Source organism: Dipodomys merriami, unplaced genomic scaffold (genome assembly GCF_024711535.1).
Source record: "Dipodomys merriami isolate MVZ:Mamm:240054 unplaced genomic scaffold, mDipMer1.0.p SCAF_30, whole genome shotgun sequence".
In the NCBI taxonomy this organism is placed as follows: Eukaryota; Metazoa; Chordata; class Mammalia; order Rodentia; family Heteromyidae; genus Dipodomys; species Dipodomys merriami.
In genome coordinates, this window is record NW_027204493.1 from 13,212,135 (window position 1) to 13,239,473 (window position 27,339).

The 27,339-nt window shown below is 33.1% G+C and overlaps 1 protein-coding gene across 1 annotated transcript in view; it reads left to right on the top strand.

The window, feature by feature from the left end:
- Ndufs4 (NADH:ubiquinone oxidoreductase subunit S4) overlaps nt 1–27,339 on the top strand; it is a 71,502-nt gene that overhangs the window by 22,241 nt on the left and 21,922 nt on the right. The window contains exons 2-3 of the mRNA XM_070041160.1: nt 3,218–3,296; nt 26,605–26,777. Coding sequence (XP_069897261.1) covers nt 3,218–3,296; nt 26,605–26,777 — 252 coding nt within the window. The remainder of the gene's footprint in view (nt 1–3,217; nt 3,297–26,604; nt 26,778–27,339) is intronic.

Genomic DNA, 27,339 nt, shown 5'->3' on the forward strand with positions numbered 1-27,339 from the left:
ATTTTTTTGTAAAGGATGCCAAGAACTTCTGTAGTAATCCTATCTTCATTGAATTAAGATTACTCCCTGATTCCCCATTCTATGCTAAAGATCACACTCAGAGCCTTGTGCAGACTAGGCAAGTGTTCTTTCTATCACCAATTTAAGATCTTGACACTAAAAGGTGAATTACTGAAAATGCAGTAATGAGAAATAACCAAAAATGTTCACTAGTTCTTTGAGTAGTTCATTTAAGCCTGCTTTTCTGTTTTATTACATTTTTATAAGTATATTTAAGAATATTCTTATGTCTGCTGATAATATAAATCTATGCATAAAGGAAGATTCAGAATCACCTGTTTATGCAAAATGTGTTGAACAGTGGTTTCAGTGCAAGGTCTGAAGAATGACAAAGATGCTAATTGGTAGGATAGATTGAAAAAAAAAAAAGCACCTAATTTTGTGTTATATAAATAAGCACTAGGGCTGGGAAGGTGGCTCAGTGGTAGACTACTCGCCTTGCATGTATGAGGCCCTGGGTTCCATTCCTCAGCACCACATAAGCAGAAAAAGCCAGAAGTGGCTCTGTGGCTCAAGTGGTAGAGGGCTCAAGTGGTAGAGCCTTCCACTAAAGAGCTGAGGGTCAGCCCAGAGTTCAGGCCCCATGACCAACCAAAAAACAAAACAAACAAATACAATGCACTAGATGTTTCTAAAAAAAATGTATAATTTTGGAAAATTTGGTGTATGATGTGGTACAAAAAAATACTTGTGTTGAAGTTTAGAAGCCTTATTCTGGACTTAAAAATTTTTTGAGATGGATGATTAATATATACAGATATAATAATATTTCTCTGTGCATATATGAAGTGACTTTCTCTAGGCAGTGTTATAAACCTGCAACTTTGACAAACTTGTATCTTCTGATTATAGCATAAGGCAGCACTTTTTCCACAGGGCATACTCTTGTGTTTGTTGTTATTTGTTTGAGACAGGGTCTTGCTATCTAGTGCATGCAGGCCTAAACTCAAGGTCTTCTGCCTCAGCTTTTTAAATGCTAGGATATAGGTAGGCATGTGCTCCCACACTTAGCCTCTTGTTAGCTTTGACAAAATATACATTATATTTGCCTTTTTAATAATTTTAAGTATAATTTATTGAACTTAAGTACATATACATATTTGTGCAAAAGCATTACCCCTACCCATCTCCAGAACTTTTTATCGTCTCAAACTGACACTGTATTATATAACTTTCCAATCTTCTCTCCTTCCACCTCCACCAAATTAACGTTCATTTTCTAATGTGCACAATAATCACTTATGTATGTATACTTCCATAATGTGATAACTTGGGGATATATTTACCTTTAACTAGTTTAAATAATGCAGTCATTAATATTACTGTAAATTATCTATTCAAGACCCTGCTTTCACTTCTGTTGGGTGGGTGTACACCCAATAGTGCAGATGGTTGGACCATGTAATTCTGTGTTTAAGGTTTTCAAAAAATCGCTGTTGCCGGGTGCTGGTGGCGCACGCCTATATTCCTAGCCAATCGGGAGGCTGAGATCACGGTTCCAAACCAGCCCAGGCAGAAAAGTCCGTGAGACTCTTATCTACAAGTAACCACTAGAAAACCGGAAGTGGTGCAGTGGCTCAAGTGGTAGAGTGCTCACCTTGAGCTGAATAACTCAGGGAGATAGCGCCCAAGCCCAGAGTTCAAGCCCCACGACCGACAAAAAAAAAAAAAAAAAAAAAAAAAAAAATCCGCTGTGTGTATTACCTCAAAAGTTCCAATTTCAATAATTCTACTAACATATATCTTTTTTATACCCTTTCACCCTTGTTATTTTTGTGTATTTCCTTGATTTCTTAGAAATGCTGAACATAATTTTATGTGCTTATTAACCATTTTATAAGTTAATTTTGGGTAAATGTCAATACAGGTCATTTTCCTGTTTTTGTTATTGTTGCTGTTTTATGTCTTTTAAAACTTAGAAATTACCTTCTATTTATAGATTTGTAAAAGCTTTTACCTATTTTGGATATTGCTTTATAATAGTTCTATATTGTAACTATTTTTTCCTACTACAGCATTTACATTTGACTGAAAATATTATGTATTTTAGGTAGATGGGGAGGTAAAGTTCTGGGGATTTTACCCAAGGGCCTTGTAAATTATTAGGCAAGTCTGTCACCACTCAGCTACATCCTGTTGTAGATAAAATTATTAATGTGTTCATAATTGAGTCTGGATTTCTATTGTTACCTTAAGAACATAAAATTAGAGGGAATCCCCCACCCATTTGAGATTTGATACTTTTATTAATTGTTCTTTGTTTAGGGAGAAGTTACTGGCATATAAACTACAAACACATTTTATATATGTACTCTTACCTAGGGTATTTTTTAGTAAATTATATGAATGTATTACCTCAGAAAATGAGAATTCTTATATCTTTGTAGTCTACCAAATCTTAAAAAACTTCTCTTATCAAAGTACTTGTGATTTTGTGATTTCCAGTACTATTGTTGTCTTTAAATATTATCACCTTCACATACAGCTTGACACAAATAGATTTTTTCATTTCTATAAAATATGAGATAATTGAATATTTGTTTACAAATCCTATGATTAGTTGATTTATCCAAACTTACTTAAGTACTTGTACATGAATTGACAATTCATACTTGAAATGAATAAACTGCTAGTTTTAAGTAATGTGTGATGAGATGGAAATATTCTAATATAGATGAGCTAGATTCTTTGCCCATTTTATTGCCAGTGTAATTTTTTATTTTAACCAGACTTTGTCCTCTTTCAACAACCAGAGGTAGAATTAAACTATAACATTAATTAAAATACTTTGGGTTTGAGATGGGAGTAAAGACACTTTTTAAAAAATATATAATTTAGTTTCTTCCCTACCCTCCATTTCTGATACCATCATCTAGGAATCAGCATTCCAGAACACACGGTAGCCTTTATGTGGCAGAGAGCCTCTAGACTCACATGAAGTGCCACCTGATGTGAACTCTAAAGTGAGAGTCTCCAAAAACTCGGCAGACAAGAACCAGTTGGAGGAGAAAAAGGACTTTTGTGCCTCTTTTTTCCTTTCTTTTTAATTTTTTTTAATGAGATACATATTGCTGAAGTAGCTTGTTTATGTAAGATTTGTCTGCTTCTCTTTTTTCATTAAATGGATCACTTTTTAACTTAAAGTTTCCTACTGCAGGTTGTTGAGCATATCCCCATGGAAGTTGGCACAGGATCAAACTCGAGACATGCAACTTATAACAGTTGATGAAAAATTGGTAAGAATTTTCTACTACATGCTGCTATGATTCTATCTTTAGTGTTATTTTTGTACAATAGATATTCATTATAGTATTCTGACTTCCTAGAAGAAGAATTTGAGTTGAATTTGAGATAATTCGTGTTAAATATTATATGCAAATATTACATGCAAGTCTTGCCATATACAAACATTAAGAAATTAAAATTATGAAGCCAGGCAATGGTGACTAATGTTAGTAATCTGAGTTATATCAAGAGGGTAAGAGTGGAAGGATAGATTTTCAAGGCAAGGCCAGATAGAAAAGCTTGTGAGACCTTATCTTGAAAATAATGAGCAAAAGAAAAGGGGATTTGGGGGCGTAATTGATGTGCCAGTAGCAAGCTTGAGGCTCTGAGTTCAACTGCTAGAACTACAAAAATAAGAAAGAAAGAAAGAAAGAAAGAAAGAAAGAAAGAGAGAGAGAGAGAGAAAGAGAGAAAGAGAGAAAGAGAGAGAGAAGCAATAACTTACCATCAACGGAAGGTAGAATTTTAGTAACTCAGAATTTTTCATGTGTCCTTTTACTTTAAATGTTATTCAGTATTTATGCTTAGATTGTACAATAGCATAAATCTGTGATGAAATGGGTGCAGTATAAGCATGCTTATAATATGCCATATAAAATAATAGATATAAAATAATTTTTATATAAATATATTTATTTTTATATAAATATATAAAGTGAATTTTATATCTGATTTATAATTATTAAGTATATAGTCATGCTACTCCCTTTCTAAGCAAGTACTCTACCACTGAACTGTATCCCTAGCACTATTCACCTTCTAATGGTGTGGTCTTATATCACTCAGCTTTGAGCCTGTAAGTACAATCTAAGTAATAGGTCCCACTTGAATTCCTATTGCACCACTAAAGATATAGATAAATAAATACATGGAAAAATAATCAGAAAATTTGAAAACTTACATCTTATTCCAAAGGCCAACTGGTTCTTAGCTTCATATTATCCCTTAAGCTTCTTTTTAACATTCCTATCATCTTGGTCTAGAGTACATCAGCTTTACCCCAATTGCTGACAGTAGTCACCTGATTGATCTTTCTATTCTCTTTAATCTTTTTATATTCCTCTGATTCACTTTTTTCAGGATAGCTATAATATAGCTGTGGGGTTTTTTGGTGGTGGTTTTGTATTTTTTTGTTGTTGTTGTTCCAGTTCTGGAGCTTGAACTAACCCCTGGAACCACAGCTCCACTTCTTGTTTTTTGCTTATTAATTGGAGATAAGAGAGTCTCATGGACTTCCTGTCCAGGCTGGCTTTAAACCAGGATCCTCCTGAGTAGCTAGGATTATAGTTAAGCACCATCAGCCTCCAGCTTAGAATAGTCTTCAAAGTGCTGATTTTCTATCTTCTATAAAATCCTTGGGTGTTTTCTGTTGGTGTAGGATAACTACTAAAATTCTAATATAGGCTTTGAGGTCTTCCATGATTTAGTTCCTGCCTTTTTAGGTTTATCATATACCATTATCTTTTATACAGTGTTCTGTGCTCCACCTCCACAAAGCCTATTCTGTACTTGCTTCAGAGCAATCAGAGTTCTTATTCACACTGTCTTTATGCTTTTTTTTTTTTTTGTCTTTTTTTAAATTTTTGTTTTTGTGTCTTTTTTTTTGTCTTTATGCTTTTAACCCACTAGCCAGGTCTTCATTTAATCACTGTGCATTTATTCTTCAAATATTAATCAAACATCAGTTGCTTATTCACGTTCAAAAGAAATGTATGTATACATACATACATTGTTATTGATACGTGAGAGCACTATTTCAATATTTCTTAGAGCCATTTTTTTAAGCCTCAGATGCTGACATATTGTTTTAGTATTATGGTTTACTCACTATAAAATCTCAAGATTTTATAAAGTCCCATAATAGTGCTCTTTAGTTCTCTTCTTGCTAAAGAATGAACAAATCAAACAAGTCAACATATTGCTCTAAACAAGCTGCTATGAAACATACCAGAGTGGTTTATTGTGATGTTTTTAGTTTTGTGTCATAAAATATCTGTATTCTTTTGATGAATTTATTTGTTATAAATCTTTCCCCCAAGTTGTCATTTTTCTTGAAGTTTTATCAGTCAAAATGTCAGTATTTTATTTTAGCCAGAGTCAATTCAGATTTTAGCATAAATAATTAAAACAAATAAGTAATCTTCAAACGTTGAGTCTTAGCTACTCCTTCAGTTTTATACTCAAAATATTAAATAATTCAGATTATGCAGCCATTAGAAATGACAAAATAATGGCATTTGCAGGGAAATGGATGGAGCTAGAAGGAATCATGTTGAGCGAGGTAAGCTAAGAACGAAGAGACAAACAGTACATGGTCTCCCTGATAAGTGGATGCTAAATCCAAAATGTTAGGTGATACGACAAAACTAACAGGACTTAAGAAACAAAGAACTCCCACTCATCTGGTCGAACCACTACCAAATATCCCCATGCTGCTGATCACATATATGGTATATAACATGTGAGCACCGTGATATATTACAGACTGTGATAGACAATTTGCTCCAGGAAAGTTAGAATGAACTTGTGACTTTAAATGAGCATCATTATTCCACAATACTGTGAAATTCTGGAAATTATGTAATCACTTAATCACAATCAAAAAAAAAAAAAAAAGAAAAAGAAAAAAGAACCTCGGGGAAGGGAGGGAGGGAGGGGATGGTAGGGGGAAAACAATGGAGGGGGTAACAATGTTCAAGAGGAAGTGTACTCATTACCTCACTCATGTAACTGTAACCCTCTGTATAGTATCTTTACAATAAAAAAATTTAAAAAAATATTAAATAATTCAGTAGGTAACATACTGCTGATAGATTTTTAAGTCATATTTCTACTCATGTTCTAATAGAAGAGTATATAGCCCTAATGACAAGATCAGAGGCTCAGCAGAGAACTTACAGAAACACTGAATAGTTAGCATGAATTATAATTGTATTTTGAACCAAAAAAATGGAGATATTTATAGCCCAACATTAATGATAGAAGTATCAGCTTATATAAAGCAAATAACTGAGTATTTTGAAGTATATGGAAACAGTATTTTATTTATTTATTTTGAGCCAGTCTTGGGTATTCAAACTCAGGGTCTGGGCACTGTGCCTGAACTTTTGTGCTCAAGACTAGTGCTTTACCATTTGAGCCACAGCTCCACTTTCAGCTTTTTGGTGTTTCATTGGAGATAAGAATCTCATGGACCTGCCCAGGCTAGATTGAAAGCACAGCCTTAGATCTCAGCCTCCTAAGTAGCTAAGATTTTAGGCATGAGCCACTGGCACTTTGCTGGAAACTGTTTTAATGTCACTATCATGTCATATAAACTAATTTATTAGATTAGTATATTTGTGTATGTATGTATGTATGTTGTTGAATATACAGGGGCTTGAATCCAGGGCTTAACTCTATCCCCAGTATTCTATTTTTATTAGCCATCCTGAATTAGGTAATTGCATGTTTGTACCTGAAATAGAATAGAATCTAGAGTATTAATTGAGTTTAAGGGAGTTAGCTATTTGCATGATCTCACTGGATATTGATACATAATATATTTTCAAAACTAATGTAGATGTCTGGGAACTATTAATTGGAAGATAGTTTTAATGATTTTTTCTAATTCTATTTTCAGAAAATGGATCCTACGTATTCAATACTAGAGGATAACTTCATAGGTTACTCATTATTGTGACTAATTGTTTTTAATTTTTAAAACAGTTTTGTTCCAGAGAAATTTTACATGAGAATCCAATAAATAATAAAACAGGTGAAAGCTCAGCTGCAAGAGTTCAGTGGTAGGGTCAGAACACACAAAGATTTGTTAGCCTCAGGAGAGCCTTATGAGAGGCGTAAGATTTGGAAACATAGTGTAAATCTATTCTTGGTTCTCCCAACTTTAACTTTTAACTCTCATTTGTTTTTGAGGCTGTTCTTCATAATACTGATCAGCAACACATACTAGAAAACTGTTTCTTAAGGAGAACCAAGTCTCTTTTGACAAATTGTGCAAATTATAAAACCCTTTCATCTACATTTGTTTCACCTATAATTTGTGTGTGGGGGTTGTGTGTGGTTCTGGACTCGAACTCAGGGCCTTATGCTCTTGCTGAGCTTTTCTTTTTGCTTACAGCTAGCACTGTACCATTTTGAGCCGTACCTGTGGTTCCAAATTAATTGAAATAAGAGTGTCTTGGATTTGTCTGCCTAGGTTTGCTTCCAACCAAGATTCTCAGATGTCAAACTTTAGGATTATAAACCTAAGGCACAGAGGTACTTGTCTACATATGTAAAATTTAACCAAAAATGTGTAGTCCATTAAAAAACTACAGTATACATATAGTACGATTTCATTTATTTGACATCTTAGAAAAGGCAGACTACCAAATATAGAAATTGACCAGTAGTTGTCAGGACTGGGTTGGCTCAGCAGGGTTAACAATAAAGGAACATGAGTATTTTTGGTGAGGGATCTAACTGTTCTTGCTTGAGGTGGTAATTCTTTTGTTAAACCTGTCTATATTTGTATTTATTTGTAAAAGAAAAAAATCATAGAGCTGTGTAATAAAAAGCAACATTCCCTGTATATTATTATATTCATTTTTAAAAAGATGATGAAGGCTTTTTTAAAGTTTGATATTAACCTACTTTTTTTGCATCTTTTTTTTTTTTTTCCTGTCAGTCATGGGACTTGAACTCAGGCCTGGGTGCTGTCCATGTGCAATTTTTGTTCAAGGCTAGCACTTTGAGCTACCTCATCACTTCGGTTTTCTGGTGGTTAATTAGAAATGAGTTTCACAGATTTTCCTGCCTACTTTGGCTTTAACCACAATCCTTAGATCTCAGCTTCCTGAGTAGCTAAGATTACAAGTGTGAGCCACCACCAGGGCACTATTTTTTTTGCATCTTCTATCCATTGGTTTCAAGTCTACCTTAGTAATACATAGAGAGAGTATGCTGCTTTCTACATGACTAGTCCCTTTTTTACTGAATTTGAAGCCAGCTTTTTGGTTCCAGAATTAGTGGTTTTTAAAGGATGATCTATAAGGGTGTTCAAGACTATTTTAGGCCTCCAAAGTCCAGCTATTTTCATAATTATCCTGTGTCTTGATTTGTGTTACACTGATGGTACAAAGTAATCATGGTAAAACTGTTGGCACTTTAGTACAAATCCAGGCATTTAGTCACTAGTCATTATATCCTCTTTCTTTTCAGTCAAAGTTTTAATTTTTTTCAGTTTAATGAAGGAAATTATATGTTAAGGGACTGTATTAGAGTTTGAACTCAGGTCCTCATGTGGTCAACTTGCTTGCTTGTTGTATTTTACCACTTGAGCCACACCTCTAGCTCTGCTTTTTGCTGGTTAATTGGGAAGAGAGTTTCACAGACTTTTCTTCCTAGTTGTCTTCAGATCACTGTCCTCCATGTTTCAACCTTCTTAGTAGTAGTTAAGATTAAAGCTGTAATCTATTTGTGCCTGAATATTTTTAATTAAAAAATCTCAACTTTGTGTGCACATCTTTTATGTTACATGTAGTAAAACAGAAGTATGCATAAAACACTTCTGCTACATCTAAGAGTACAGTGATTATATTAAGAAAAATCTCTTGTATACTTTATAGTTATTAAAAATTGGATTAATCTCTTTTTATGATACAACTTTTCACTGAAAAGCAACAGAGGACCAGTGATGGTTATCTGGTCTTCAGAATGTAGCAGGCATTTTTCTCAGAAATGAACGATGAACTTTAAGTTTCAAATTCTTAGTTTCATAGATCTTGATTCTGCCACTAATGTGATTAAGCTTGACACCTTAGTACTTAAAGAAGACTATAATGGAATTGGAGGTGACACTATCAAATGTAACCCTCATCCTTTTTTTGTTTGTTTTTTGGTGCTGGTACTGGGTCTTGAACTCAGGGCCTGGGTGCTGTCCCTGAGCTGTTTTGCTGTAGGCTAGTGCTCTACCACTTGAGCCACAGCTCCACTTCTGGCTTTTTTGATGCTTAATTGGAGCTAAGAGTCTCACAGATTTTCCTGCCTGAGCTGGCTTCCAACTGTGATCATCAGATCTCAGCCCCCAAAAATGTGTCTTTTTGACATCAGTAATGTACTATATTAACACTTGGAAGATGCACATATCTCTATGAACCAGTATTCTCTATATGACCAATGTATGGCCATGCACTGGTAACATTTCATTTAAAGAACAATACAGAACAGTATATTTTAATATAATCACATATGAAACTATTGAGTCTATTGAGGTATTGGTTCCAAGTAGATTTCTGTATGATGATGCTTTTTTTCATATGGTACATCAAAACATCCTAGCATAGTAGTATGAATGTAAGCACAGATAATAGAATTTGTCTTCTATTAAGCTAGATATTAACAAAATGTTCAAAACTGCAGATTAGAGCCACTTTTCAATTGACCTTTACCTTTGAGAGTATAGTTTTTTTCTCATTGAAATGTTACTTATATTAGTTATATAACAGGCTTATATGTTAAGTATATATTTAATTTTACTTCATCTAAATGTATTATGTGGTAAATATCTTTCTATAAATCTATTAACAAAACCTTGTTGAAATCTCAGTAACTTTTAAGAGGACTTTTGAGACCAAAAAATAAACAATCTCCTAAGTCTTCTATTTTCTGAGCTAAACATCCCAGGGCTTTGATTTATTTCACATTACTTTGATTACCTTCCAGTATCATTGAATCTATAAAATGTTGTTTTGAGGATTTCTTATGATACTGCAATGTGATATAGGGTGTGTATAGGAAGGTTGTTGCCCCATTCCTTAAAAATTAGAACATTTATAACAACATCATTTAAAATGGAAGTTCTGATACTTATGCAGATTTCATAGACAGCTAAAATCTCAGATAATTCTTGGTATGTACCATTATCTAGTCATACTCTTTCTGCCATCTTAAGTGTGTCTTGGTATTATTTCTGTTATTTTAGATTCACTGAAAGACCATGTTACTAAGTAAAGCTGTTTTTAACTGTTTTATATATATATATGCAGAATTTACTATATTAGCATGCAATAAACGAATGAAATTTTCATAATAAATTAAAGGAATTTCCCTGGTGTTTTGTGGATGTTAGTACCAGTATAAGTATATTTAAAAAATTGTGCAGAAATAGTCAGATAAGTTGATGTTAAGCGAAATGAACCCCAAGATAAGGACTCAGATATTTTTTTTCTTTCTTGCTATTGTTTCTAACATATTTATAAGGTATTTCTTGTTGCTTTGTATGTCTCTCCCCAACGGTATAACCCCTGTTTTCACTGTATTTGATGTTGGTATAATTTGTAGAGGAGAAGGGAAAAAACAAATTGTTTAAATAGGGATACAGGTGGACCCATTGCAACAATGAGATGTACAAGATGTTTTGTGGTAAAACAAACTTTACAACTTTGGCGTGGGGGCAGAGAGGGGGATTGGAAGGGGAAACAAAGGATGAGGCAACAATGCTTGATAAGAAATGTACTCATTACCTTGCCCATGTAATTGTAACCCCTCTGTACAGTATTTTCACAATTTAAAAAAAGGTATTTCTACACTTGATTGGCAAGTGCAAGACCCTGAGTGCTGGTACTGGTATTGATTTTTCTGGAGGGAAAAAACAAAACTACTAAAAAAAATTGTTTTCTTCTGAGTATTAATTGTATATTGACTACATACACATACACATAGTCATTCTTCTTGGTATAGAACATAAAGGGGAAAAAGTCTGCCTAGGTGGGATTTTTTTTTTTTAGTGCAATGAATCCATTCTCATTTTGGCACTGTATACAATGTTGACATTGTTAGCAAACAAATCTTAAGAGGGAAAAATTGTAGTAACTTGTAAATTACTATTAATAAAGAATTTTATATCAGTATATGGTACATTTTTAATCAGTCATTAAAAATGTCTTCTCATGGATAAACTAATCTTTTCATTAATAAAAAAATGAGATAGTAAAAACATAGGATACCATATCTTAATTTTGTAAATGTGTAGAAGCACAAGTTTTTTTTTCTCTTAAAAAAGTTTTTGTAGGTTGCACTATTATTTTTTCCAGATACAAAATACTTCCTATAGATAATAAGGAAAGCTTACAAATGGTTGTTTGCTTGGCCCTTGGTTTTTGTTGTAGGAGGAGCTATACCACAGAGGTTGGATAAAGAATGTCTTTGCCTTTGTGCTTTATGAAGAGGGCAACTTTTTCCCCTTTCTGCATCCTCCCACCCCAATCTCCTTTCAGTACGTTTGGTGAATACCCACGTCCAATGAACATTTTTTTATATTCCCTTTGATTATTTGAAAGAAAGAAGTTAAATTTGCAGTGTTCTTTAAATATTTTGAGTAGAGGCACTCCCCCTTCCCCCCAAAAAATTACAAAATTAGACCTACAGATGTTCTTTTGAATTGATTTTAAATCATTCTTGATACTCACTTTAATATAGTGATTGTTACAGTTGCCCTACATTATTTAGTACTACATTAAAAATAATAATAAAAGAGATGTGTTCTCATAAAATGTAAGAATTTTAAAAATTTAGTGAAAAATTTTAGTGAAAATAATATAAAATGATTTAAATAGCTTGGATATTTGTGTATTACTTTTTGGCAAAAGTATGTTGACTAGTTATTATTCCTTTATTCTTCCTATACTTATTCAACAAATGCTTTGAGCATTTAACGTGCCATATACTGTGCTTCTATATTTTCATTGACAATAAATTATTTTAATGTATGTGCTTTATTAGTTTATTTGAAAACTAAGCACCACCTGTTTTAATTTTTACAAATGTGTTATGGTTGTACATATATCTTCAATATAAATACATAAGGAAAAGGAAACCTTTCATTTGGCATTTTATAAATCTTAAATCTTTCTTGTGGTATACAGAGTAGGAAAGGATAGATTTCATTTAAAACTTTGAGAAATTATAATACACTACTGTTAATGTAAAATCCTAACATTTTGGACATTTTTAGTAATCTCCTTTATCTTTATTAAAAGTTAGGTATGCATGTAAAACAGTAAGTCTCCTTAATGTTGCCAAATTGTTGTATTTTATTGCTTAAAACAATTTCTTCCAAATAACAATAAAACAGCAGCAGTTTAAGCTTTATTACTTGCAATAGGTAATTGCTATTTGAGTAATAACCACATGGTGCTAACAGCATGAGTTTATTAATATTACTGTACCAACTTAAATTAAAAACTGGCCGTTAAGAGGTAACCCTCACAAAAAGATAAATTTCTGTTAAAAGCTTACATTTACTTTTACTCTTTGCTTCTTTTTTAAGGAGTCAGTTTTCTTTTGGTGAGATTACTTTCTTTTGGTGTATAGCAGTGCTATCTCTGCTAGATTATAAGTAGTGTCTGCCATTGAGGTTATACAGCCCTCTAGCATCTCAAGTGTCTGTTTTGTCTGGACTTTACTCACACAGCATTCTTGTGCAAAAATTTCAAGGCTTTAGTCTGGAGCTCTGGGTCAAAGGATATGTCTCTTTGAAGGGTAGACAGGGATTTTTTTTTTATGTTTTATTCACTAAGTAGTATTTCATTTTACATCAAAGAATAGCAGCCTTTGAGAACCTACCATGGTGGCAGTTTAGCATGTGGGTTTTTTTCTGTAAAACTTTCACTACATATGGATGTTTCTTCAGGTTTTTTAGTCTATACAAATGCTTGTTTTCTTCCACTTAGATACGAGTATTAAAATTAAAAGAGAAAAGAGAATGCCTACATAGAAACACTGAAAAAACACAGTATAGTTTATATCTTAAAAGCAACTGTGGTGTGTTGCAGTATACATCCTATGAACCTCCTGTCAGCTACTGAACAAGTAATTGATGAATATCCTTTAGGATCACAGCGATACTTTTGAATATAATTCTGAGTAAGAAGAATGAATAATGATTCTGAAAGTACATTTTGGTGTGAAATAACTATTCTTTATCAGCTTTTATTTTGGTACTAACATGTATGTTGGAGGAGAGGGTACTAATTTTGAGAAATAACCAAGACTGGAGTAATGAAAATGTTAAGATTTAAGTGAAGGTGAAAGGTTGTTGTTTTTTTTTCTGTATTTTTTGCATAGACTTAGGTACCAAAATTTTAATCACATTACAAATGATTGTTTATATCCTTAGGTGATTATTGAATTGCATTTTATGTTTGTGTTATATGATGTGTATACTTAAGCATAAGATCTAATATTAAAAGTTTTTGTGTTTATACTTCACATACTGTAGAAAATATTGGAAATTTATCAAAATAGAATTGTTGGGTTATTTAAATTGGAAATGTTTTACACAGAAATGACAGCAGTTTTAAAATAAGTACAGCTATCTGACATTTCATTTAACAATAGTGATTATTAAACAAGTGAGATTACTTATCACATATTATTTCTAGATAGAATTCTATGCAAATCTTGTGTTTGTTTTCTAATATATACTTAATTAAAATATTTTTACATATTATCAGACTGTATAAAACTAAGAATTTAAAAATATTTATGAATGAAGTGAATGCTATGATTGATAATATATGCAGACAAGAACTATTAAACCTTAAAATAGAGAATTATCTTTCTATATTTAAATTGTTTAAAGAACAAAAGATCCTTCCTCTACAGTATTCAGCCATCTCTATTATCTGTGATTTTTCAGTAATTAAAGTAGATTTATTTTCTTCTTTGTTCCTCTTTGGAATACTTGAACAATGCTGAAGAATTGAACTGACTGGAATGTTTTATCTTTCAAAAGCTTTAAAGTTCTATATAGCAATTAGCAAAATACAGTAAAGGTTTAAACTGTTAAATAGCCACAACATCTTTAATGCATAGACCTGTACTATGCTAGAGCTGTATAACAGTTCCCCATTGTATGTCTCTTTTAAGGAAAGTAACTGTGTCAGTTCTTTTCTTGCTTTACTACCTGCTGTGTATGGAAATTGTGTATAGTACTTGACACTTGCTTTCAAGAATTTAAAATTCTTGCATATTATTATGTAGGAGCTTTGGCTTTCAATAAAGTTGAAATGATAATGTTTTGTTTGGATTTTATATAAAGGTTTTTCTTGTATTTGAAAGATTACACATATGTGAAAATACATTATTAGTCTATTATTTTTAGTGAATACAGAATATGCAAGCTGTATATTATCTCCTTGCAAATTGCTTGTCTTTTTTTATTTGACTGCTAAGCTGATCATTAAATTTATACTGAAAAATACAGATACCTAGTACTTCATTTTGTACTGTATTTCAGTGTAAGTTTTTGCTTTTGATCTCAGTAAAGAATATTTTTAGAGTTGTAGCTTATTTTTTATTAGGTCAATTTATCAGATAATTTAAAAAATTAAAAATTCATCCAGATACTATCATTCATGTCCATAATTTGATAGTTCTCAATGAAGGTAGGTGTAAGAAGAGGTAGGGAAATAGTAGTAGCATGTTTTGGTGACAATTATTCTTTTTCTTTTATGTGTCATATATCTCAAGGAATAGAATTAGAGCAGAGGAATGAAAAATGTAGACATTGGAGTTAGAGACTAGCAGGCTTTGATTTTGTTCTGTGCTTAGGATTTCTGATTTTATATAACCTACTATCTACTTTGATTCTTCTCTTCAAACTATTATCTGCAAGCTTGCAAATGTTCATATTTACAGAATGGGTACTTTATCTTAAAAATAGGGCAGTGTTATGGTATCTTTACTGTATGCAGTGTACTGTACCTCTTTGTAAGCCATACATTTCTCAAAATGTGTGGATAGGGTTTTTGTTCAGTTGCCATATCCTGTTTAATACTAAACTTGTAAAGTATTTTGTATTGCTTGTTAATAAGAGTATAAAAAATTTTAATGCTCTGGTAAGACAGACATAAAAACAATTTTAATTTTAATGTTCCCTGAGCAATGTAGGACACAGAAATGCCCCAAATATTGCTCTGGAAAGACTAATTGAAATCAAAGAACTGAGGATCAGATTATTTTGCTGACTTACCTCTATTACACTGGCTACTGAGTATATAATCTATTAATGGAAAAAACTGAAACTTAATTAGCAGTTTGAGATTTGACATCCAAAGAACCTCACAGACTTTCCTACTTTTCTCACAGGCTGAGTTGCTGTAGCTGATAGGTTGGCTTTGAACTGTGATCCTCAGATCTCAGCCTCCTGAGTAGCTAAGATATAGGCATGAGCCACTGATACCTAGCTACCAGAATTCTTTATAGAGTTTTTAAACCTATATTTAAAAAATGAGTTCATTTGACTTTGATCAGAAAACCTGGAAAAATATTTTGTATAACTATATTATCACTTCAGAACAACTCAAAGAAAGTGATCATTAGTTTATCATTTTAATTTACTCAAATATCCTTTTTGATATTTATTAAATAATTTTTGTGGGTTTCTCAAAGCCCAATTTTTTATTTTTGAATTTTTGATTTTATATGTGAAATAACAATTTGATTATTTTTTATTGAGGAACACTTAATTTTTTTTTTTAAATTTTTTGTGTATATGCTAGAAATTGAACCTTGGGCTTTGTACATGGTAAGCTTATCCTACCACTAGCCATACCCCAGTTTATGGGATTGCATATTGGAACCTTAGTATAAAAACATTATCTATTTCTAATTTCCTGTTCCTATTAACACACTTCCCCTTCCCCCTGCCCAAACACTACCACCACCAATGGGGTCTAGGTAACAGATTTGTTGAAAATGGTCTAGGAAGACAGAAAGAGAGAAGGAAATAAGGGATGGGGAGAAAAATGAGGGTGGGATTGACAAAGAAGAGAAAAAAGGGAGAGTGAGAAGGAAGGGAGAGAATAGAAAAGAAAGAAGAGAGAAAAGAAAAAAAGGAAGGGAGGGAAGGAGAAGGAAGGGATAGATAGGAAAGAAGGAAAAGAGAAAAAAAGAAAGGAAAGAAAGAAAAATTGGCTGAGCTGCTGTCCATCTGGTAGGTGCTGACAAACAGATATGTGTAGTCTCTGTACCTTACTTCTGCCAGTGGCTTGACTGGTGGTAATCCTTGTCTGCTTTTATCTTTGTACTTCTCTCTATATTTCTTGCATTTTTTAAAACAACTTTTTATGGTTCCTTTCCTCTTCCATTTTTCTATCTTTCCTTCTCCCTTCTTGTTCCTCCCTTTTCTCTTCTTTCCTTTATACTTCTGGTTCTTTTTTTCTTTCTCTTTTTCCATCTTCCTTTTCTTCTCCTAAAATGACTGGAGAGCTAGATTACAACTAGAGGGGAGAGTTGGAAAATAGCCCTATAGATGTTTTTTATTTTTACTCTTTAAAAAAATATATAGGACTTTCAGAAAAATTTACTAACTGGAAAGAAAAACATTCTACATTATTTTAAAAATTTACATTATATTTTGTAGTATGATCATATTTTATATTTAAATTTAAATTACTATATTACTTTAAATTTTCACACTAAACTCAAAAATCATGGAAAAAAAGACTTATTTGCAAAAAAGACTTATTTGCAAATATGGCCTTAGATGTATTGTACCTCAAAGCTTAACTTTTCTAAGTGTCCTCATTTTCTAAAATGAAAATGCCTTTTTAGACTTCTTTGAGAATACCTGCATTAAACAGGAGATCACAATGCCTTCTTTCTGATCATTTGTCTGAAGAAAGAAGCAACCTGAAATCTTCATGATTATCCTTAGTTGATTCTGAATTGAGAACACTGTTCTGAGTATATCTGCTGTTTCGACATTGTGTTCTAGGGAATTTTGGAGCAAAATATTGGCCTCAGTTACAGTGCTTTGTCAGTCCTGTGCATTCCTTTGTGTGTAAACAGAAAATAGATACAGTTGTTAATGGTTTTTTTTAATCGTGTAACTTACCTTTTCCAATGTCTATGACAGTTAACTAATCTATGATATTTTACCTCTCATACATAGTTTTTGAAATTTTGCATTTCTATAATAGATAGTTCCACTGTACTTACTACCTTTCTAACAAAAGAGAATCCTTTGGATAGTTATAATCTGTTTTTAATGGTAGAAATGTAAAATTTTTTTTTGGTGTATATGTGATAAGGATCAAACCTAGGATCCTGTGAATGCTAAACAAATGCTCTGCTGCTGAGTTACATCTATGTGTTATTCCGGAGTTTCTGTAGACCTTATTTATATTATTACTAAACTTAGTATATTAGGTCTTTGTATGTAATTAAAGTTTTTTAATACTGATTTTAATAGTAATGCCTATGTTCAGTCATGCGTCATGTAAATAGTAAGGGCTTGCTCTGAGAGGTACATCATTAGGCCATGTCATAGGCAGTCATCATATTGTCTACTTACGTAAACTCATGTCACTTAAGGATAAAGCAGGAACTTTACAATAGGACTTTAAGGATAAAGAAGGAACTTTATAATAGGACAATGGTAGAACCGTTATCCTGGTGCTACTGCTTGTTCTGAAGTCTTCTTTGATATTAATATAGCTGTTCCAGTTTTTTTTTAATTCTTAGTTTTTCATGGTACATCTTATGCCATCCCTTTACTTTGACCTTATTTGTGAGTGCTCAGGCCAAGTTCAGTTCCCAAGACAGACAAAACAAAAAAACAACAACAAAAAGGAATTATTTCCCCGATGTGTTTTTCTAAGAGTTGCATAGTTTGGGCTCTTACATTTAGGTGGCTCGTTTGTTTTGCAGTACTGGTTTTGAGCTCAGGACTTTAGGCTTACTAGACTTTCTGTTACTTGAGCCATACCTTTAGCTCAAGTGTTTGATGAATTTTTATTTTTAATATGATGTAAAGTTGCCATACAACTTTATTTTTTTATATTTGGATATTCAATCTTTCTATACAATTTGTGTTACCCTGTCTAATGATTTTGATACTTTTCTTTCTTTCTTTCTTTCTTTCTTTCTTTTTTTTTAAATTTTTTTTCTCTGTTGTGGGGCTTGAACTCTGAGGCCTGGACACTATCCCTGAGCTCTTAAGCTCAAAGTGAGTGCTCTACCACTTGAGCCACAGCGCCACTTCCAGTTTTCAGGTGGTTAATTGGAGATAAGAGACTTTCCTTCCCTGGCTGGCTTTGAACTGTGATCCTCAGATCTCAGCCTCCTGAGTAGCTAGGATTACAGGCATGAGCCATCAGCGCCTGCCTGGCTTTGATATTTTTCTTAAAAAGTATTTATCTATAGCCAGCTACTGGCTGATCAGTCTGGTTATTTAAGTGATTGGTATTATGTGTTGCTTAGGTGGACTTAATATCCCTATTCTAAATATCCCTACTCTAGCTTTTTAGAACTTCACATTACTATTTCTACCTCATTGTTTGATTTTATGTATAGATTTTTTCACTCACCTTCTTTAACAGTGACTCTTCAGAACTCTTCCTCACAAAGGTATATTGCCTCAGTGGATCCAAATATCATTGATCCCGTACAGATTCTGTATGGGATATCTGTTTAGATTCTTCTTGTAGGTTCTTCTTGACCCTCTGGGGATCTTGAAAACAGGATCCCTCTAGAATGAGAGAGTCTTAGAATCTGTTTTTCAGGTGAGATCAGGATTTTTTTTTTTAATGACTGTGCTTCAAGGGAAAATCATAGAATTCCAATATGTCATTGTGTGTGTGTGTGTGTGTGTGTGTGTGTGTGTGTGTGTGTGTGTGTGTGTGTGTGTGTGTCTGTTTGTCTGTGTGTATGTACGTATGTGTATGTGTGTGTGCTTGTACTAAGGCTTAAATTCGGGGCCTGGGCACTATCAGCTTTTTTTGTTTTTCTTCTTTAGACTCTACCACATGAAGTGTAGCTCCACTTGGGTATTTTGCTAGTTAATTGAGGATAAGAACCTCAGGGACTTTTCTGCCTACACTGGATCAAAACCTCAATCCTCAGATCTCAGCCTCTTGAGTAGCTTGGATTGCAGGCATGAGCCACTGGTATCCAGTTAATATGTCATGTGTTAGGGTAATATATTCTGACCTCTGACACTGTAAAATATAGCTTCATAAATTAAACATGTAAAGAGATTTGCCATTCCTAAACAATGTATAAAGGATCATACATCTGTATGATGTTCTAGAATATTTTTGAGTAGTTAATTACATTTTGAGTCTTTTCCTTACATTCTTGTTTTTTTTCTGTCAGTAGCTCTCTAAGAAGAATTTAATTAGGCCAATTTTGTTAATTTTTTTGTAGTTGTTCTTATGTGTAAAAAAATGAAACAATTTCTCTCCTTTGTTTTGAATGGAAACACTGAATAAAGTCAATCTAATCAATATATACATGTTTCTCTGACTTAAGATTACATATGGAGAAATTGGCCTACTTATACATTTGTAGTAGGTTATTTCTCTTTCAGAAAGCTAATTGGATAACATATCAGAGACCATGGAAATTCTTAGAACTTTTTTCAGTTAATTACAATCTTAATGTTAACCCTCAAAGAATTGTTACTGAGATTTTCATTGCAGTAATCTGTACTTAAAAAGCAATAATTTTATTTTCTCATATAAACAATTGAGCTAAGAAATTATACTCAAATTGAGGGCCTACGTGCTCAATACTAGTACTCTACATCTTTGAGCCACAGCTCCATTTCCAGGTTTTTGGTAGTTAATTGGAATAAGTGTATCATGGACTTTCCTGCCTGCCTGGGCTGGCTTTGAACCACAGTCCTCAGATCTCTGCCTCCTACATAGTTAGGATTACAGGCATGAGCCACTGGTGCCCACAACTTAATAGATTACTAATGAGGTTATTAAAACAAGAAATAAGAAGACTTGATAACTGCTTGGGAACAATGATGTTATATTACTTGGAAGTAATCTGTGCAAAATAACTTTGTTATCATTACTGTACGGATAATTATTGGGAGCTAACTCAGATAAGAAAACAGTTCATAAAGCATTAAGTATATGGATGTATTAACTTTTTCTCTTTAATACTGTTATAATGGCTTAATAGTATCATTTAAACATGATTAATATCTTCAAAGAATCTTCTGCCTCCTTCGTTTGTCTGATATTTTGATACTTTTCTATCTTTAAGACCTAGACAAATCTCCATTTTTATTTTGTTTAGCCCCTGTGGCATTTATCATGTATTTTATTTCATTTTTCTGATTTAATCCTACTAAATAATGATGTGAGTAGGTTGTGTTGAACATTTTTAGAGGTGGAAGATTACTACAGACTTTAAACAATTGACTTCTCATTGCCCCTCAGAAAGTTCCATAACTTTCTTCATAAAGGATTTTAGTGATAATTTTTAAGAAAGGTGGGATAGAATTCAGTTTGATATCAACCTCCCATTGCTTGTGCATCCTGTCCTTTTTGTTTTTTTCCAGGGCTGAGAACCGAACCCAGGGCCTTGCGCTGGGCTAAACCCCCAGCCCCGCATCCTGTCCTTTTAAGAAAATTTCGAATAGTTAATTCTCTTGAAAGCAGAGAAGCTGTTTGTACTGTTAAGCATTGTGTCCACTGTGTTATGTATGACTAGGTGCTGAAAAGTCTGTTGAATAAATTTTAAAAATCTGTTTTTGTCCAAGATAAACACTTTACATATAAAAAGGACCTAACATGGAGGGCAAGATCATAAAGTCTCTGAAAAATATTTTAATTAAGACATACAGAGTCAAAGGTGCTATCAGCCTTGTAGCTTGGATCTAGGAGTAGGAATTTCTTATAGGCAATCTCCATAAGTACTCAAACCCCAAAGGCCAATATTTGTAACCTAGAGGTATTCCACTTTGTCTCTTGAAAGAATATTTGTAACGGGAACTTACAGTCAGAACTGAAATAATGACCAATCAGGCTGTACCTACTTAAATTATGCATACTTTTGTCCCTTCTACCTAATTTTTACTAAACCTAATTCTGGTGTGTACCCTGAATATGGTAGATACTGAACTGAAGTGCTGTCTACTCTTAACATCATTGCCATGAAAAAAAATCTCTTTTCTCTGCCATATTCCTTTCCAGTAAACTTACCTGTCACTTTCGCTACATTCACATCTTGCCTGAATTTTCCTGCCAGATTCAGGGATTGAGGTTGATAGTTGACTTGTCAGTAACAGTCATTACACATTTTCTAAATTGTCCTTAACTTTACACCTTTAATAAGTTTCTTGTTCAAAGTATGCATGCATTACTTGAAAGGAAGAGTGTTTGTTAGCTGCTTTTCTTCTTTAAAGATGATCTTAACTACAAAGTCTAGACAGGCTTTGAATTCACTCTGCTGCTTCAGTGTTGGAATTGCAGGCATGTGCCACTTCACCTAGCTTTAAGGATTTGTTTATATTATTATAGATCTAACATTGTTTTTCTTTTCACTTCTCTCATGGTTGAAGTAGAATATAAACACAATAATCAAATTTAGATCAATTTTAAGCTCTAAAATAAATTAAACAGATAATTGGTAACTATTAGCCTGTAACAGAACAAATTTCTAGAAGGGATATTTTTACTTACTAACATTTCAATATTTAAAATTTTCAAGATTGATCCATTCAAATACAATTTAGTTAACTTATTACCAAAAAGCCTGGTGATTTTTTTTTTTTTTTACTTTGCTAGATATATATGAAGAGACCTAGTAAAAATCCATCCAGAACTGCAGAACCCTTTTATTTATTTCTCTTTATGACAAATGTAAACTGTTAAGGTTAAGTGGGTGGGGCAACTGGAAGTAATTACTAAGGGCATAGCATTTTTGTGGTTTAATAAAGGCAGAAACTAATTATTCAGTTTTTATTTAAGTGAAATAGTGCCAGAAAGGAGGTTCCTGCAGAGCAGCTGCACTCCTTCAGTGTTACCCTAATTTACCAAAGACACAACTGTCACAAACAAAACTTTTAAACTTGATATATAACCACAAAAGTAAGGAGTCTTTTGTTTGGGGTGCATGCAGAAGAACCTTTTATACAAATCAATGGGCAGATGATGGACAATGATGAAAATTTGATTCTTTGAAGTCATAATAGTCATTGAAATGTGTGAAATTCTGGCATTGAAAGGAGAGGGGCAGCAAGACTTTAAATCCTGGGTGGTTGCAAGAAGCTTGCTGGGAGGTTTTTCTGCATTTCTGACACCAACTTCCCATTGCTTGTTCCATGCTTCCTTTGTTAAAAAAGAAAAAGTTGGATTCACACAAGATAAATGGGGACAGTTGATAACCGAATCATAGTTTTTGTATGTAAAAGTAATATTTTATAATGAAAATTAGTATCTTGAACAAAATTTGTATACATATACTGGCACATACCTTCTTAATGATTTTTTAAAACGTACCTTCCTTTTAACTAAATTCCAGAAATAAAAGTTCAAGTATTAGTTCCTCCAAAATTTAAGTAGGGAAAGATGATGCTATAAAGTATTTGGATATTGGACTATGAAATGTATCTTTGCAGTAGTAAATTTTTATCAGGTGCCTGATTCATGAATTATGATTTGACTTACTAATTTCTATTTCATAAAATAGCATATTGTAAGGTAGTCTCTGAAACTTTGTTAGGATGATATTCTTTAATAATAGAAACATAAATTTCATGCTTGATCCAACTATTTAAAAATCTACTTAAAAATCAAGTTTTAAAATTTAGTAAATCCATATGTATTATCTATAAGCTAACAGAATTTCACAGATAATTATTAACTAGTGAGGCTTAAGGTTCTTCAATGCCAGCTTGAAGGCTTCTTACATGTTTGATTTAACTGTTTGGTAATGGTAGATGATTTATGAATTAATATTTATAAATTGTTTTACCAATGAGTAATTTCATTGTTGACAGCCTCAACACATTTCTATATTGATTTTTGGAAAATTCACAGGTAATCTATGTGTGTGTATATAAGTTATCAATCAACAGAGTTGAAAAAATTTTTGGTGTTTTTAGTTGGTGGTGGAAGTTAAATCACAGGTAGCTCAATGAGAACCTAGGGGGAGAGGAAAGCACTTCAGACAGAAGTGAGTGTAGGTACTTTTCAAGTGGTACATTGTTTTAATGGACACTTGGAGTAGGAGCTTTAAGCTATTGAAATGTCCATTAGCAAATAGGTTCTTCTGTCACTAACTGAAGCTGGTTGGATGAAACGATAACAATGGAGTGTCGTGGTTCATTTTTAAAGTGTGAGAAATCAGTTTGTCTAGACTGAAAGTGTGTCTACAGGGACCAGAAATCTTGGCGCTTCTGTGCCCGTTAGGTGTCAAGTATGTGAGAGATGCCAAGCCTTTTATTCTCTGTCTTTGGCAGCAGCTCAACTGAGCTGCAATACCTTACATGTCTTCTGCAGGCAAAAACTGTGATTCTATGGCAAGATAATGTATACTTTAAAATTCAGAAACTCATTGCTTGAATGCCAACTTTAAATTGGGGGTAGATATCAATAAGTTACATGAAAGATTGGTAATTATGAGTTTAGAATATAAAGAACTTAGCAATATTTTATAGCCACTTTAGAGCGACTTCTCAATCTAAAAGTCATTCTGTTCTTTTTTTACTTACATGTAGTAAAAAAAAGAGAAATATTATTTTGAGTTTTTTCAAAGCTTTTGTTATTAAAATATTTTTGTCATGCATCACAATACAGAAGAAAAAAACAAATATTTACTATAATCTCATTTTCATGAGTTAACCTTTATTAAGAATTTAATGTTTCCTTTCATGTAGTTAAAGAACAGTCAAATAACAATTTTTAATATTTTTTATTGTAAAGATACTGTACCGAGGGGTTACAGTTACATAAGGTAATGATTACATTTTTCTCTTGAGCGTTGTTACCCCTTCCTTTGTTTTTCCCCTACCATCCTTTCCCTCCTAATTTCCTCAACTCTTCCCTCCCCCCCCAAGTTGTAAAGTTCATTTTCAACAAAATGTCTTGTACATCTCATTGTTCAGCATTTTGTTATTTCCTTCCCCCTCCCCAAATTAGAAAAATGTATATATAAGATACAGGGTACTGAATCAAAAGATCAAAAACAAGACCATACTAAAGCTACCAGCACAATTACGTTCATTGCAGCATTATAAGATACGGACCCAACCCAGATGCCCCTCAGTAGATGAATGGATCAAAAAAATGTTGTGTGTATATATAGAGAGATACACACACACACATACCCACACACAAAATGGAATTCTATACGTCCTTTAGAAAGAATGACACCACCCCATTTGTTAGGAAATGGAAAGACTTGGAAAAAATTTTACTAAGTGAAGTAAGCCAGACCCAAAGAAACACAGGTCCCGTGGTTTTCCTTATTTGCAATAACTAGTATACGTCTAGGATAATCTTACCAGACAAATAGAAAAGGTCAAAAGCTATGTACATATGACCTTATAAGTTGGAGCTAAGCGAAATGAACCCCAAAATAGGGGCACAAGAGGTTTTTTTCTGTTACTGTTGTTTTTAAAGTACTTATAATGTACTATGTGATTTCTTTTATTTCTTTTGTATATTCTTTCCCCCATGGTATAACCCCTGTTTTCACTGTATTTGATTCCGGTGCCCTGCATCTTGTATAAACAATTTTCTTTGTTAGGAATTTAGCTCAGAATGGAGAGGTTGCAGTGGAATTTGGAGAAGATGTCCGATCCCACAATTCTGTAACATATTTTTGGTGTTAGTTTATAGTCTATTTCAACTATACTTAGGAAATAAAACTTATTAATCTAATGATATATGCATTAAACAATAAATCAATATTAAGATTGAAAATGCAATCATAAATTCAAAGGGAGAATTAAACATTGAGGACTTTGCAAGGAATGGAGTTACTTCTAGCCATTGAATATAGGACTGTGCTTTAGATACTCAGTCATTAAAATGTAATACTTTCTTTTTTTTTTTTTTCTGGTATTGTTGGGGATTGAATCGAGGACCTTGGTGCATGGTAGGCAAGCACTGTACCCCTGAGCATTGTTCCTGACCACTAAAGTCTAATAATATTTAGAATTTTAGTTGAACATGGCAGTTAGAAATTACCCATCAAATCTTAAATTTACATTAAAAATTTCTTGTTCGAATTGTATTTATTTTTACTCACCACAGATATATAGAAATTTAAACTAGTATAGGCACCTTTAGAAGTTTTTATATTTGTGTAAATATTTATATGGATTATTTTGATAATTTCGCTAAATAGACAAGCTATGACAAACTAACCACACCTAGTTGATGCAAGTGGAGAGATAATTGTTTTAAGTAGATTATTGGTTGCCAATTCACTAACTTCAAAGATTTCTATTTTTGGTCTTGTAGGTGGAAAAATGGATACCTCACAAATGTACCTAGTGTTTCCCCAGTATCTGTTCATACTATATTCATACTAATGATAAGGTTAATAGCATTGGTAGACTAAAACTACAAATAAAGAGCTTGAAATAGGGGGTACATAATAATGAAGTGAAAATGTTCGTTTTTGTTTGGTTTTGATTTAATCATTTTCATGCCAAGTCTTTCTTGACTTTGAGCTGATATTAAAAGAGCCTCACACATGCTAGGCAACTGTCCTCTCACTGACACCTTCAGCCTTGATGATTTTAAGTGCGTAATTTATTAAAATGTGTTATTTATTAAAATAATATGGTTGATCCTAATATGATTTTACTGTGTTAGAATAAAGTATTTTACAAACATTGTTGGATAAAAATATACAGAATTGTAGTTAAAAAACTTACCATTGTTTTCATTTCACATTTCTGCAAAAACCATAGAACTTTTTTGGCTTAATAAATTAGACTTTGAGATCAGATTTACTCATTCTCAGTAGGTTTCACCAAAGGAAGATAAAATGCTAACTGAAATTGTTTTTGGATTTTCTTCTGTTTAAAATTTAGTTGCTTCTTGTATTCCTTTACTTTTAATAATCTTTTAGCGTATTTTTTTTTTCTTGTCTGATGAGTTACATCTGCTCACACTATAAGAGTATATTGACTAACAGGTTCTTATACCAACAAACTCTCCAGAAATGCTGGGTTGGGTGTAGCACAATGGCCAAGTACTTCATAGTGTACAGGAGCGCCTAGATTCAGATAATCCCTACCACCATCAGTCAGCAAATAAATGGAAAGAAGGGAGGAATGAAGGGATCAAGGAAAGAAGGAAAAGGAAGGGAGTAAGGTAAGGATAGTAGTAAATAAGCCAGAAAGTCTATCCCAATTTATAGACATTTGGATAGAATTACATGAGAATAAAGAGTAACAAAACTGCATCACTGAATATATAGTCTGCTGAAACATGTTTGTGTGCTTGTTTTCTTTAGGATATCACGGCATTAACTGGTGTTCCAGAAGAGCATATCACAACTAGAAAGGTCAGGATATTTGTTCCTGCTCGAAATAACATGCAGTCTGGTGTAAACAACACAAAGAAATGGAAGATGGAGTTTGACACCAGAGAGCGATGGGAAAATCCTTTGATGGGTTGGGCTTCAACGTAAGTACTTTGGTTTAAAATGAACCTTGTTTTCAACTTTCCTTTTCAATGTAAATTTTTCTTTTGAAAATACTTTTTTTTTAATAGATAAATTTAAGTTTTATGCTGGTGGCTCACGCTTGTAATCCTAGCTACGCAGGAAGCTAAGATCTGAGGATCATAGTTCCAAGCCAGACCAGGCAGGAATATCCATGAAACTCTTATCTCTAGTTAACCACCAAAAAGCCAGCAGTAGAGCTGTGGCTTCAGTGGTAGAGTGCTAATCTTGAGTACAAAGGCTAAGGGACAGTGTCCCACCCCTGAGTTCAAGCCCCAGAATCAGCACCGAAAGAAAAGAAAAGAAGACAAGTTTAATTTCTTTTTTTTTAAATTTAATTTTATTTTATTTGTGAACATACTGTACAGAGGGGTTACAATTACATGGGCAGGATAATGCGTACATTTCTTACCAAGCATTGCAGCCTCCTCCTTTGGTTTACCCTTCACATCCCTTCCCAGCCTCCCCCCTCCCCCCCAATCCCAATCCTTCTCCTTCCCCCCTCCCCCCTCCCCCGCACCGACG